The 14,880-nt window shown below is 43.2% G+C and overlaps 1 protein-coding gene across 2 annotated transcripts in view; it reads right to left on the bottom strand.

Moving 5' to 3' along the window:
* Positions 1 to 5,026: 5,026 nt before the first annotated feature.
* The window catches only part of CCN4 (cellular communication network factor 4), a 128,007-nt gene continuing 118,153 nt past the window's right edge, over positions 5,027 to 14,880 (bottom strand). The window contains exons 1-4 of one of the 2 annotated variants that reach the window (XM_073679909.1): positions 11,548 to 11,795; positions 9,945 to 10,202; positions 7,381 to 7,574; positions 5,027 to 6,149 (exon numbers count right to left, since the gene is read on the bottom strand). In XM_073679909.1, the coding sequence (XP_073536010.1) occupies positions 5,850 to 6,149; positions 7,381 to 7,574; positions 9,945 to 10,202; positions 11,548 to 11,662 (867 nt within the window). In that variant the 5' untranslated portion in view covers positions 11,663 to 11,795 and the 3' untranslated portion in view covers positions 5,027 to 5,849. Of the gene's footprint in view, positions 6,150 to 7,380; positions 7,575 to 9,944; positions 10,203 to 11,524; positions 11,802 to 14,880 lie in introns of those variants that run through there. The other variant, XM_073679908.1, reaches the window with a different exon arrangement.

Genomic DNA, 14,880 nt, shown 5'->3' with positions numbered 1-14,880 from the left:
AGCAGCGCAGGTGAGTATTCCGATGCCATGCAGAGACGCAGTATAACATCTGGTTTTTTATGGATACATTGCAATTCTGTAACATAGTAAACTGGAAATGGTTGTGTAATTGACTCATTTAGTCAGTAATTTGAGTCACAAGTTTCAAAAAATATACCATGAATAATAATATCTGCCCCACTTAGATTAAAATGTGCGCTAAGATCCTCACATGTAAAGGGCTTATCTCACTACAGCAACCATGAGTTCAACAGATTCTCCACTTCTGAAACCCCAATTTGCATCAACACAAGGAGTCAAACAAAATAGATATTTTTATTTAAATTAATTAACATAAAGTTATTGACACATATTTAGTTCCTAGTTACCAACTTCTGAAAATAATTTCCAAATAAAGGGGTAAATGGTCCAGAGTCTCGATCAGGACCTCCCATGGCAATTATTTAGGCAGTGTACTGTATGTCAGGATTATTAGGGTACTTGGTGACATTATTATCTAGCCACAGGCTTTGCTCTTAGGGTACTGGGGTGGCATTATCTTGTGTTTGGACTAAATTTTTCTTGCTAATTTATGAGGCTTATGCATCTTTTTTTAAACACCTTTATTAATGATGTTATTATATTAGGGCTCATGGTAGCAGGTGAGACCGTGTGTGTATCCTCCCCTGCTACCTTTTACAGGAAAACCATGTCATGGTAAGCGGCCGTTTCATTACTATTATCAGATCTGAACTGTGTTAAATATTCATGGTCTATCGTTAGGATAATTTACAAATATCAGATTGTGGAAAAAAACTGATTGAAGGAATCACAGTGCACCAAAAAAAGTCACAGCGCAGTGACAGCAAATGGTATTGCAGGCTATACCTTTTATGGGAAAGAGTGCGCAGTCCCATTTACAACCACTATGCAATGTGTGGCGCTGCATGACTCCTCTGGTTTTTTCCGCTGACCACTTCAATCAGATGATCAGTGGGAATTCTGGAAATCAGACCACCTTAGATAATATATTATTATTAAAAAAAAAGGTCAAAAGTAATAAAGTCTTGGAAAACTGCTTGAACTAGAACCTGTCATGATATAATGGTATGTGATGGCAGGATGTTATAGATCAGGAGGAATTGATATACAATTTTCTGGGAAAAGAATTGTAATTTGTTCATTAAATCCCTGGTATTTGATATGAGTCCAGTGGGCGCAGCTACTAAGTGATTGACAGTCTTCTCTGTATGATTTTGCATGCAGTGATAGCTGTCAATCACTGAGTAGCGCCGCCCACTGGACTCACACCAAACACCAGGGATTTTAATGAATAATATACGAGTTATACTGAATCTTTTCCAACAAACCTACAAGGTACAGTACAGACCAAAAGTTTGGACACACCTTCTCATTTAAAGATTTTTCTGCATTTTCATGACTATCAAAATTGTACATTCACACTGAAGGCATCAAAACTATGAATTAACACATGTGGAATTATATACTTAACAAAAAAGTGTGAAACAACTGAAAATATGTCTTATATTCTAGGTTCTTCAAAGTAGCCACCTTTTGCTTTGATGACTGCTTTGCACACTCTTGGCATTCTCTTGATGAGCTTCAAGACGTAGTCACCGGAAATGGTTTTCACTTCACAGGTGTGCCCTGTCAGGTTTAATAAGTGGAACTTCTTGCCTTATAAATGGGGTTGGGACCATCAGTTGTGTTGTGCAGAAGTCTGGTGGATACACAGCTGATAGTCCTACTGAATAGACTGTTAGAATTTGTATTACGGCAAGAAAAAAGCAGCTAAGTAAAGAAAAACGAGTGGCCATCATTACTTTAAGAAATGAAGGTCAGTCAGTCTGAAAAATTGGGAAAAGTGCAGTTGCAAAAACCATCAAGCGCTACAAAGAAACTGGCTCACATGAGGACCGCCCCAGGAAAGGAAGACCAAGAGTCACCTCTGCTTCTGAGGTTAAGTTTATGAGAGTCACCAGCCTCAGAAATTGCAGGTTAACAGCAGCTCAGATTAGAGACCAGGTCAATGCCACACAGAGTTCCAGCAGCAGACACATCTCTTCAACAACTGTTAAGAGGAGACTTTGTACAGCGGGCCTTCATGGTAAAATAGCTGCTAGGAAACCACTGCTAAGGACAGGCAACAAGCAGAAGAGACTTGTTTGGGCTAAAGAACACAAGGAATGGACATTAGACCAGTGGAAATCTGTGCTTTGGTCTGATGAGTCCAAATTTGAGATCTTTGGTTCCAAACACCGTGTCTTTGTGCGACGCAGAAAAGGTGAACGGATGGACTCTACATGCCTGGTTCCCACCGAGAAGCATGGAGGAGGAGGTGTGATGGTGTGGGGGTGCTTTGCTGGTGACACTGTTGGGGATTTATTCAAAATTGAAGGCATACCACAGCATCTTGCAGCGGCATGCTATTCCATCCGGTTTGCGATTAGTTGGACCATCATTTATTTTTCAACAGGACAATGACCCCAAACACCTCCAGGCTGTGTAAGGGCTATTTGACCAAGAAGGAGAGTGATGGGGTGCTACGCCAGATGACCTGGCCTCCACAGTCACCAGACCTGAACCCAATCGAGATGGTTTGGGGTGAGCTGGACCGCAAAGTGAAGGCAAAAGGGCCAACAAGTGCTAAGCATCTCTGGGAACTCCTTCAAGATTGTTGGAAGACCATTTCCGGTGACTACCTCTTGAAGCTCATCAAGAGAATGCCAAGAGTGTGCAAAACAGTCATCAAAGCAAAAGGTGGCTACTTTGAAGAACCTAGAATATAAGACATATTTTCAGTTGTTTCACACTTTTTTGTTAAGTATATAATTCCACATGGGTTAATTCATAGTTTTGACGCCTTCAGTGTGAATGTACAATTTTCATAGTCAAGAAAATACAGAAAAATCTTTAAATGAGAAGGTGTGTCCAAACTTTTGGTCTGTACTGTATATCATTGTGCTCAGCCTCTCCTTCTCTGTACCACGCTGAGCACAGATCAGACGGAATGTACAATGTGACAAGTTCCGTTTAAATATGCGGAACACAGAGTTACATAAGTCAGATTGGGGGTTGCAGTACTTCCTGTACTTCCTTCCTCTAAATCATCAGAAACAAGATTTATTGACTACTTTTGCATATTTTCCATAGTTCTACAGCCTGGTCTGGGCTTGATGGTATGGTCTCTATGGTGTGTATGCCCATATGGCCCCCTTATTGATATGTGCATGCCCCTTATATATTGTAGACATACAGATTAGATATTCTTCACTAAGCGGTATTCCCGTCTCAAAGATCCTATCCAAATTTGTATTAAGTGTAATAATAATAATATTAGCAAATACCTCTAATTAGAAATGTTGTATAGTTCTTCTGATTAGCTACAGTGCTGGCCAAAAGTATTGGCACCCCTGCAATTCTGTCAGATAATACTCAGTTTCTTCCTGAAAATGATTGCAATCACAAATTATTTGGTATTATTCTCTTCATTTAATTTGTCTTCAATGAAAAAACACAAAAAGAATTGTCCTAAAGCCAAATTGGATATAATTCCACACCAAACCTAAAAAGGGGGTGGACAAAAGTATTGGCACCCTTTGAAAAATCATGTGATGCTTCTCTAATTGGTGTAATTAACAGCACCTGTAACTTACCTGTGGTACCTAACAGGTGTTGGCAATAACTAAATCACACTTGCAGCCAGTTAACATGGATTAAAGTTGACTCAACCTCTGTCCTGTGTCCTTGTGTGTACCACATTGAGCATGGAGAAAAGAAAGAAGACCAAAGAACTGTCTGAGGACTTGAGAAAACAAATTGTGAGGAAGCATGAGCAATCTCAAGGCTACAAGTCCATCTCCAAAGACCTGAATGTTCCTGTGTCTTCCGTGCGCAGTGTCATCAAGAAGTGTAAAGCCCATGGCACTGTGGCTAACCTCCCTAGATGTGAACGGAAAATAAAAATTGACGAGAGATTTCAACGCAAGATTGTGCGGATGGTGGATAAAGAACCTCGACTAACATCCAAACAAGTTCAAGCTGCCCTGCAGTCCGAGGGTACAACGGTGTCAACCCGTACTATCCGTTGGCGTCTGAATGAAAAGGGACTGTATGGTAGGATACCCAGGAAGACCCCACTTCTTACCCCAAGACATAAAAAAGCCAGGCTGGAGTTTGCCAAAACTTACCTGAGAAAGCCTAAAACGTTTTGGAAGAATGTTCTCGGGTCACATGAGACAAAAGTAGAGATTTTTTGGAAAAAGCATCAACATAGAGTGTACAGGAAAAAAAAAGAGGCATTCAAAGAAAAGAACACGGTCCCTACAGTCAAACATGGCGGAGGTTCCCTGATGTTTTGGTGTTGCTTTGCTGCCTCTGGCACTGGACTGCTTGACCGTGTGCATGGCATTATGAAGTCTGAAGACTACCAACAAATTTTGCAGCATAATGTAGGGCCCAGTGTGAGAAAGCTGGGTCTCCCTCAGAGGTCATGGGTCTTCCAGCAGGACAATGACCCAAAACACACTTCCAAAAGCACTATAAAATGGTTTGAGAGAAAGCACTGGAGACTTTTAAGGTGGCCAGCAATGAGTCCAGACCTGAATCCCATAGAACACCTGTGGGGAGATCTCAAAATGGCAGTTTGGAGAAGGCACCCTTCAAATATCAGGGACCTGGAGCAGTTTGCCAAAGAAGAATGGTCTACAATTCCAGCAGAGCATTGTAAGAAACTCATTGATGGTTACTGGAAGCGGTTGTTCGCAGTTATTTTGGCTAAAGGTTGTGCAACCAAGTATTAGGCTGAGGGTGCCAATACTTTTGTCCGGCCCATTTTTGGAGTTTTGTGTGAAATGATCAATGATTTGATTTTTGCTTCATTCTCTTTTGTGTTTTTTTCCTTGCAAGCAAATTAAATGAAGATAATAAGACCAAAGAATTTGTGATTGCAATCATTTTCAGGAAGAAACTGAGTATTATCTGACAGAATTGCAGGGGTGCCAATACTTTTGGCCAGCACTGTATATCGCTTCCTCCATGTGCAGGGCATTGCAGTAGCTTTGGTATCCATGGTTACAACCACTAATACCTAACTAACTGTCACTATATGAGTGGTCGTAACCATGGATACACAAGCTGCTGCAATTCCCTGCACATGGGGTAAGTGATATAGAAATGTACTATAGTTCTTCTGATTAGCTATGCTGCTTACCCCATGTACAGGGCATTGCAGTAGCTTAGGTATCCATGGTTAGAACCACTCATATGGTGACAGGTAGTTATTAGTTAGTTATTGTAATTCCCTGCACATGGGGTAAGCGACATAGCTAATCAGAAGAACTATACTACACTTCTAATTGTATGCATGTACTGATAATATTATTATTACATTTACTATTTATTGGAATAGGATTTTAGAGATGGGAATACCCCTTTATTTATTTATTTATTTATTTTACTCACCTATATAGCACCATTAATTCCACAGCAATTTAAAGATTTTTTGGGGGGGGGGGGTATGGGGCACTCTAATTACTGTCACACTGGAAAGTCTGAGCTGGCAGCCATGATGTCGGAACTTACTCTCGAGAAGAGTGAAACACTGGACTTACAATATATGGAGATAAGAGAAGGCTGGAAGGAGGGAACGTTTCTTCTCTTATATCTTAATATCTTCTTATAGAAGTGCGAAGCGTCTTTAAAGGAAATAATAATAAGTTAAGCAGCGGATTATAAGTCATATCTCACCCTGAGACTCAATAATGCACTTTACAGGTATAGCACCAATATCAACATTAACATCTACGGATCCTCGGGGGCAGGACGTCCGGGTCTTCATTATTTTTTCCTCAGTTTATAATTTCGGTATAATCGTGGTAGCTTTCCAGGTCTGCGAAAATGTCATTTGGTCGCCGACAGTTCAGGTTGCAAAAACAAGCGTTGATCCACATGACGTTCCAGGAGACCCCCGACCCACCTGGGCAATCAAACTGGACATTGATAGTCTTGGACTTGTACGGAGTGCAGCATCTGTCGTCCGAGCACACGCCGCAGTATTTGGGTCTGTACGCTTTCTTACTCACGCAGCCGGAAATAGTGAAATTTTTGGCTTCGGTTTCACGGTAAACTGCCAGACATTTTTTACCAGGCTGGGGGGGGGGGGGGGGGGAGAACAAAAAAATATTAATGTGAAAAATTAATTTTCATTTAAAGAGGTTCTCTGACTTGTAAAGAAAACAAAAACCCTGACGCAAGCACAGACTAAGCCAGTATTCTCCAACGGTCCTATTTTTCTAACTCCTGACTGCAGTGATTGGCTGCAGCAGTGAAGGGACTGGAATGAGACATCATCCAATGTATATCCCATGCCTCCTGTCCTGCCGGAGACAACACCGGAGGCCAACGTTGGAGACACAGAGGTAACAGCCAGTGAGTAGAGCTTCTTGAATTAATTAATAATAATCCCTACTCTTTATTTATTTATTTTTTTATTACGTTAAGGAATCCCTTTAAAGAGGACCTGCCACTTGCCATAAATAAGTTATTTTTTTACTTGATGTTAATCTCGCTGTTCTCCTGAATCCGGCGATGTTTTTCTTTTCTTCCTGTGCCTCTCCGTTCCTGAAATACGGCCACTTCTTCCCTCTATATAAGTCTATGATATTTAGCCAACTGGGCATGGTCCACAAGAAAATAGTTGAAAGTCACACCCACTTGTAAGATTTATATACAAAAAAAGAGTGTGGGCCATATCTCAGGATTGGAGAGGCGCAGGAACAAAAGAAAAACATCGCCTGATTCAGGAGAACAGCGGCGTTTACATCAGGTTATATATATAATTTATGGAAAGAGATAGATCATCTTTAAGTTTGTGACTACAAGAGGTGCAGAAATTCCAAGTTAACAGGTTAACTTTAAAGGAGATGTACAGGATTGAAAAAAAAAACATGGCTTTTTCTTGCAAATCAGCGCCACTCCTGTCCTCAGGCTGTGTGTGGTATTGCAGCTTATCTTCACTGGTGCTGTTTCTTGAAGTAAAAAGCCATGTTTTTCTAACCCTTTTAAGTGGAGATGAGGGTTTCTTAGAGGTAAATGAAGACCAATGGGAAAAGCTAAAGATGCTCAACATCTGGGGGATTTATGAAATAAGAATGAAGGATCTGTTGTTGTTTTTTTGTTTGTTTATTTGTTGTTGTTTTTTCCAAAAACAGCGCCACTCTTGTCTATGGCTGTGTCTGGTACTACATTTGTGTCCCATTGCAAACAGAGCTTCTAACCATGTCCTACAAAAATATAAGGATTTGTAGCTTGTACCGGTCCCTCTCACGCCTTCTTTATATACAGCATCAAAGTACGATATTGCATATAATTATATCATACCCTGAAATGCCGCGTTATGTCCACCTCACAGGGTCTCATGTTACAGAGGCGACTTTCCTTGAGCAGTTTACACTTGTCGTTGTCGTTGGATATCCGTGTAGATATTCCCATGCCGCACGTCTTGGTGCACGGGCTCCACGGAGTGGTCTGGATGATACAGTTATTGTGCCAGGATTCACTTAACTCTCCATAAACTGCAACGGGAGAAGAAAAATCATCTGACTACTGCTGCCAATATTAATAGTACTTTTACCCTATATCTATACATATACACTCCTCAACATTGAAACTGAAGCACCAATAAAGAAAAGGGGTAGAAAGATGGAAATCACGGGATGGATAGACAAGTTACTAATATGCAAGTAATGAAAAATGGAAACAACAATTTCAAAACATCTGGATTTACTCAGTGAAGTTATTAATGGGCGTCTGAGGAAGGTTCTGCCGCTGAGTGCACTTGAGCAAATCATCAAGGTCCGCTGCTGGCAGCTCCTGTGTAGTCACAAACCAATGATGTGACAGATGTGCTCGATGGGAGACAAGTCCGGAGACGCTGCAGCCATGGGAGCACATTTAGGCCAATGATATCCGAGATGTGCTTGATGGGAGACAAGTCTGGAGACACTGCAGCCATGGGAGCACATTTAGGCCAATGACATCCCAGATATGCTGGATGGGAGACAAGTCTGGAGACACTGCAGCCATGGGAGCACATTTAGGCCAATGATATCCGAGATGTGCTTGATGGGAGACAAGTCTGGAGACACTGCAGCCATGGGAGCACATTTAGGCCAATGACATCCCAGATATGCTGGATGGGAGACAAGTCTGGAGATACTGCAGCCATGGGAGCACATTTAGGCCAATGATATCCCTGTGCATGATGGGAGACAAGTCTGGAGATGTTGCAGCCATGGGAGCAGATTTAGGCCAGATGTAGGCTGGAGCAGGGCTGTGGAGAGGACGTGTAGGTGGTAGACAGAGATGAGGGAGATGTAGGGCGGTGCAGCACTGTGGAGAGGATGGATAGGGTGGTAGACAAAGATGAGGGAGGAGATGTAGGGCGGTGCAGCACTGTGGAGAGGATGGGTAGGGTGGTAGACAAAGATGAGGGAGGAGATGTAGAGCAGTGCAGCACTGTGGAGAGGATGGATAGGGTGGTAGATTGAGATGAGGGAGGAGATGTAGGGCGGTGCAGCACTGTGGAGAGGATGGGTAGAGTGGTAGATTGAGATGAGGGAGGAGATGTAGGGCGGTGCAGCACTGTGGAGAGGATGGATAGGGTGGTAGATTGAGATGAGGGAGGAGATGTAGGGCGGTGCAGCACTGTGGAGAGGATGGATAGGGTGGTAGATTGAGATGAGGGAGGAGATGTAGGGCGGTGCAGCACTGTGGAGAGGATGGATAGGGTGGTAGACAAAGATGAGGGAGGAGATGTAGGGCGGTGCAGCACTGTGGAGAGGATGGGTAGGGTGGTAGACAAAGATGAGGGAGGAGATGTAGAGCAGTGCAGCACTGTGGAGAGGATGGATAGGGTGGTAGATTGAGATGAGGGAGGAGATGTAGGGCGGTGCAGCACTGTGGAGAGGATGGATAGGGTGGTAGACAAAGATGAGGGAGGAGATGTAGGGCGGTGCAGCACTGTGGAGAGGATGGATAGGGTGGTAGACAAAGATGAGGGAGGAGATGTAGGGCAGTGCAGCACTGTGGAGAGCCTATTGGGTGACAGTAATACATTTATTTTGTATTCAATGGAGGAAGGACAACCAGTACAGTTTCTGACACATAATGGAGATGTCGGTGTAGCAGCTGGACAGAAATATGAGCCTGGCTCCTGCATTTTTACAACTAAAAAGAATATAAACAATTCTAACTGTAATGATAAAATATAATAGAACTACTACTAACAATATTTATAATACTACTACTACTACCAGAAGTAATAATACTAATAATATGTATAATAAGCTACTACCATTTTTAAGCACTTGTATAATACTATTAATAATAATTCATAAAAATGTATACAACAACCATGTCTAACACTACTCACACTATATGATAATGACAATACGCATATATCTATTGCTACCAATTTTATTAATAATAACAATGCTTGTACTGATATCTACTATAAATCTATTGCTAATAACAATATGAATAACACAACAACTACTAATATTAATAACAATATGTACAACACTATAACTTTTTCAGTTAGGCAGATGATGGAAAATTCTGGGTTATGCTCATCCTACATCACATTAAATTGTGGAAAATAATCATAAACATTTGAATATGAAGAATCACCTCTCGGTGTCAATTTCTGTTTTTAGAAAACTGCACTAAATATTCTTACCACTAGGTGGAGCTGTAGACTTTGCTATATATGTGCTTGAATGAAAGTGCCTTCTGTTCCTTGCTGCTGAGGGACACAGATCTGCAGTACAGCACGCCATGTGGTCACATAGGGCATTGCATAATAGTTTATATTGGAAACACAATTATGTTGTAGTCTGGAAACTAAATAATAAACTTAAAACCCATATAATTCTCAAACAAACCTGGAGAAGCAATGTGCCGTGGTGATGCTTTCCTAAACCTCTTGGAATCATCACATATCCATTGCTCACAACATTTTCCTGCCATTTTTACGCGTTTGGGGTTCTGACACCACACCAGTGGGGGACGGGAGTTCATGCAGAGCGGGACACAACCTATATCCCCATTCAGGCAAGTGCAGTTGAATTTGCAATTTGGCTGAAAACTTTGGCCATTGACGTACCGCACACCATTGAGCAGACAACCGACTCCAGTCATCTCTGCAAAAAAACAAGAAAGAACATGGTTACAATTATTGTCAACCATCTGTATTCTCAGCGCCACTGCTATGCCCATATACAATGAATAAGGGGTTAAAAAGGGGTAGCCAATCCGATATATAGACATACAGTAAAATAATACATTTCAGGCCTCATGCTGTCACCACTAGATGGAGCTCACGAGCTTACTGTGCTGTATTAAAAGGGTTTATACATAAAACCTTTTGTTCATATACGCTATTATGGCAAATGGACATCTTAAAGGGAGATTCACACTCCCCAGGACCATCTGTATGAGCCGGAATACTTTGTAGGAATAGCTTGAGTTCTGGTGGCCTGATTACAAGGACAGCCATGTATCTATGACATGCTGGCCATGGTTTTGCAAGTGAAAGCAGATGATTGTTCGGGGGTTCCACGAGTGGGACATTTTTACGGTGGTTGCCTATGATAGGACAACTCCTTTAGGTCAAATGTATAATCAGTATGTAGTAAGCGCCTCCTAGTGGAGGTTGCAGAATGCTAGAATATTATCATTCATTTTTTTAAGTTCTTTTGTTTTGTTTTTTTAAGTACACATTGGTGATACATTTATGTAAATTAAGGAACAAATGTATTAATTAACAGATTCCATAAATTATCGGTTCCGTTTATTGCATGTGTTCTTGTAGGTGCCGTATAAAGATGCCAATATGTCACCTTGTTATAGAGCAGGAGGAGCTGAGCAGAATGATATATGGGTTTATAGGAAAAGATTCACTATAACCTTCAGCCATTGATTGATTTGAATTCCTGCTTGCTCTGGGATTGGGAGTCCAGGGGGCGGGGATAACTCCGCCTCTCAGACTCCTAACCCCAGAGCAAGCAGGAATTTCTAATCGTTAAGATTAGTTATAATGAATGTTTCCCTGTCAACCCTTATATCAATCTGCACAGCTCCTCCAGCCCTATAAAATGTAGCTCTAAGATCGGATACCCCATTTAATGGCAGATGACCTTCAACTGCAGAAATGACTCTCACTTTTGAGGACTGGGCACCATATTCCATAACTTCTTGCCTGATGGACTCAGCATCTCTATCCTGCTCTTTCACAAACTCCTTAATGAATTATTATCGGCCACCATTGTATTTGGAAGAATCTGAAGAAGTGATGTCAATTGATTGACAGGTGCAGACAGGAATCCAGGTAATAATTTTACAAGCCGGAATTGGCACTTTAAGGAGTAAATATGGCCAGACATCATGAACTGCCACAGAGTGGTAGAAGATTATACTAGCGCCACCTAGGAAACAAATATTAATAAGTGTATGAGATACTTACGTCCACAGAGACCTACTTCGTACCTAGGCGCGTCCCTGCTGTAGTCACAGTATAGCCCCTTGTGTGTGTCGCATGTATCTGCCTCCGTACAGTTTTCCCACAGCTGTTTTGCGCACGTTTTGCAGCAGTCGCAGCCATCAGTGACCAGGCTGACCCCGGGTTTGCACACAGGTGTGTCTGGAGGGCACTCGCACGGCCATTTGCAGTACTGAGTCCTAGTGTACTCTTCTGAGACAGCAAGGACAGGTGGCATTGTGGTGGTGTTTTGTAACAGGACCTGGAATTAGAGACGTATAAAAGATATAATAAAAAAAAGGCAAAGAAAAAGTAACATAAAGAACATGGATTCAAGCAAAAAACAAAACAAAAACAGAACAGACCTGATACTTCTCACAGCAACAATTGTATCCACTTCACACAATCTCTGGTATCAGAGCAAGTGAAATGTATCAGTCTGGAGTCAAAACTGTGTAGCTGTCACTTCAGACTATGCTGCCCTGTGTGTACATCAAAGGCACCGGTAACGCCTCTATACACAGCTATTAACACACAATAGGTGATGTCACACCTGGCTTAGCCAGAAGCTCCTGGGCCCCAATGCAAAAGCTCCAAGGGGCCCCCAAACTATTGCAAGTCTTTAGTAGTTGTGGTCTTTTTTTTATGGGCCAAAGGCACCTTTTTGGCTCCCTAGGCTCCAGGTCCTGGGTGCAATTGCAACCCCTGCATCTATTGTAGTCATGCCCCATGCAGCCAACCCTGCTCCTCCTCCCTTCACAATGACCCTTGCACACGCTTGTTGGGCCTCTGCGGGTTCAGTCGCCACAGAGGTACTGCATCTCACCCAGATGTGTGGTATCCCACTCTCAGGTAAGGATGGAGTACTGCCCGGGACCCACACACTAGCATCCATTACACTCCACTTCACAGGGAAGGGCGAGATTGCTCCTAAGGGAGAGCACAGTCCCTGGTCCCTAGCTTGAGGGCGGAACCATGTAGTGGGTGTGGGTGGAGGAAGGAGTTTAGGGGAGCACTTCAGTAGGAGTATAAGAAGGGATGGAACCATCTAGAAGAAGTTCAGTCAGAGGAGGACAGTGAGAGGAGCAGGAGCTCTGCAGGAGCTCTGCTCAGGAGGAGCGGGCCTAGACGGAGAGGCCCAGGAGGAAAGACTAAAGAGGACGGGAGCAGAAGGAAGGCTCCAAGAGGAACAGAAGGGATCCTAGGGGCACTGGAAGTGCGGATGCCACCCGTGCGCCCGAATCTACACGGACATGGAGGGATCAGGCCGCAGAGGGGACCAGCCCCTAAACTAGTGGAGAACTACAAGGCTCAGCTAGATAACTGGAGGTTGCTGTACTTGCAAGGTGCAGCTGCCAACCACCACAATTAATCACCGAAAAGGTGGCCACAGAGGGTCCAGGGGACTGCAGGTCGCCCGACAAGATCCGAGGCTACCGGCTTGGGACACTGATTGTGAGGCGCAGGGCAGGAGGGTGAGAGCCAGTGCAGGAAGACGACCGAGGAAGGCACATAGAACGGGGTCCCGTTTAAGTACTCCTGAGTTACTTGAGAGATTGCTGAACCCCTGCCTTGGTAAACACAGGACGGCGTGGGAGGTTACCCTGGCGCTGGTAACCAGGAGGTCAACAACTGTGAGTAAACCTTGAAGACTGCACCCCACTGTGTCCTAGAATTATTATCTGCGCCATCACCTGCACTACACTGCACAGCAACATCTATAACATCACCATCTACACTGCCCTGGAGCTAAGCTCTACCTGTGGAGAGCTGAACCAACTCTGCTGCATCATCATCAGCTCCAGAGGATCTGCTCCGCAGCGGCGGCTCCATATAGCCGCATACCACAGGTGGCATCACGAACATTAAATTATAAAAGCTATAAAATCCCCTTTTATTGACCGCCCTGGGTCATGGACCGGGTCACTGCCACTGTGACATCCCCCTGCACCGACCGGCCCGGCTACCGAGTACCCCACGGCCCAGGGGGCGCGTCACGATCATTAGATGCCTCCATACAACAGATTGTGTAGGGAGCAGACAAGTTCCGCTAATGTACATGTATCCATCTATGAAAAAACAGGAAAAAGGCGTTTAAAAAAGTCCCAGTGGCCAGTGTGAGAATTGCAAGATTATTGTTTTTCCCCCAAACCACCCTAAAAAAATACACTTAGCACAAAGCTGCATAATTTGTCAATTCTTAGTGCGACAAACCCTTTACAGCCAGTGCAGTGTTTGCTGGAATTCTGCCTGTATTACAATGAATTGTTACCTTCTGTGCTAAAATGCCAGGAGCGGAGCTCAAAACAACCTCGTATATGGGATTACAGCAGTGTATATCGGATTGCAGTTGTACATGTGGGATTATACACGTGTATGTGGGAATACACCTGTGTATATGGGATTACAGTCATGTATATGGGATTACAGCACTGAATATGGGATTACAGACGTGTAAATGGGAATGCGGCTGTGATTGTGGCATTACACCTGTATATATGGGATTGCGGTTGTGTATGTGGGATTGTAGGCATATATGTGGGATTACAGCTGTGTATATGGGATTACAGCCATGTATATGGGATTACCGCTGTGTATATGGAAATGCAGCTGTGTATATGGGATTACAGTTGTGTATGTGGGATTGTAATCGTGTATATGGGATTGCAACTGTATATATGGGTTTATAGCTGTGTATATTGGGATTGCAGGCATGTATATGGGATCAAAAGTGAGCATAGGGAAACACATCAGAGTATATGGGAATACAGCCATATATACATATATGGGATTGCAGCTGTATATGTTGGATTGATTTTGTGTATATGGGATCACAGCTGTATATATGGGATCGCAGCTGTATATGTTGGATTGATTTTGTGTATATGGGATTGCAGCTGTATATATGGGATCACAGGCAGCCATGTATAGGGGATTGCAGCCATATATATGGGATTGCAGCCGTGTATATAAGATCGCAGGCAGCCATGTATAGGGGATTGCAGCCATATATATGGGATTGCAGCCGTGTATATAAGATCGCAGGCAGCCATATATAGGGGACTGCAGCCATATATATATGGGATTGCAGCCGTGTATATAAGATCGCAGGCAGCCATGTATAGGGGATTATAGCCATGTATATGCGGTTGCAGCAGTATATCTGGGATCGCTGGCAGATATGTATATGGGATCACAGCCGTGTATATGGGATTTCAGGCAGCCATGTATAGGGGATTGCAGCCATGTATATACGGTTGCAGCTGTATATCTGGGATCGCTGGCAGACATGTATATGGGATCACAGCTGTATATATGGGATCGCAGCTGTATATGTTGGA

This window comes from Phyllobates terribilis, unplaced genomic scaffold, assembly GCF_046119375.1.
Source record: "Phyllobates terribilis strain yellow unplaced genomic scaffold, ASM4611937v1 Scaffold_4__5_contigs__length_816908805, whole genome shotgun sequence".
Classification (NCBI taxonomy): domain Eukaryota; kingdom Metazoa; phylum Chordata; class Amphibia; order Anura; family Dendrobatidae; genus Phyllobates; species Phyllobates terribilis.
This window is presented reverse-complemented; position numbering and strand designations above follow the sequence as displayed.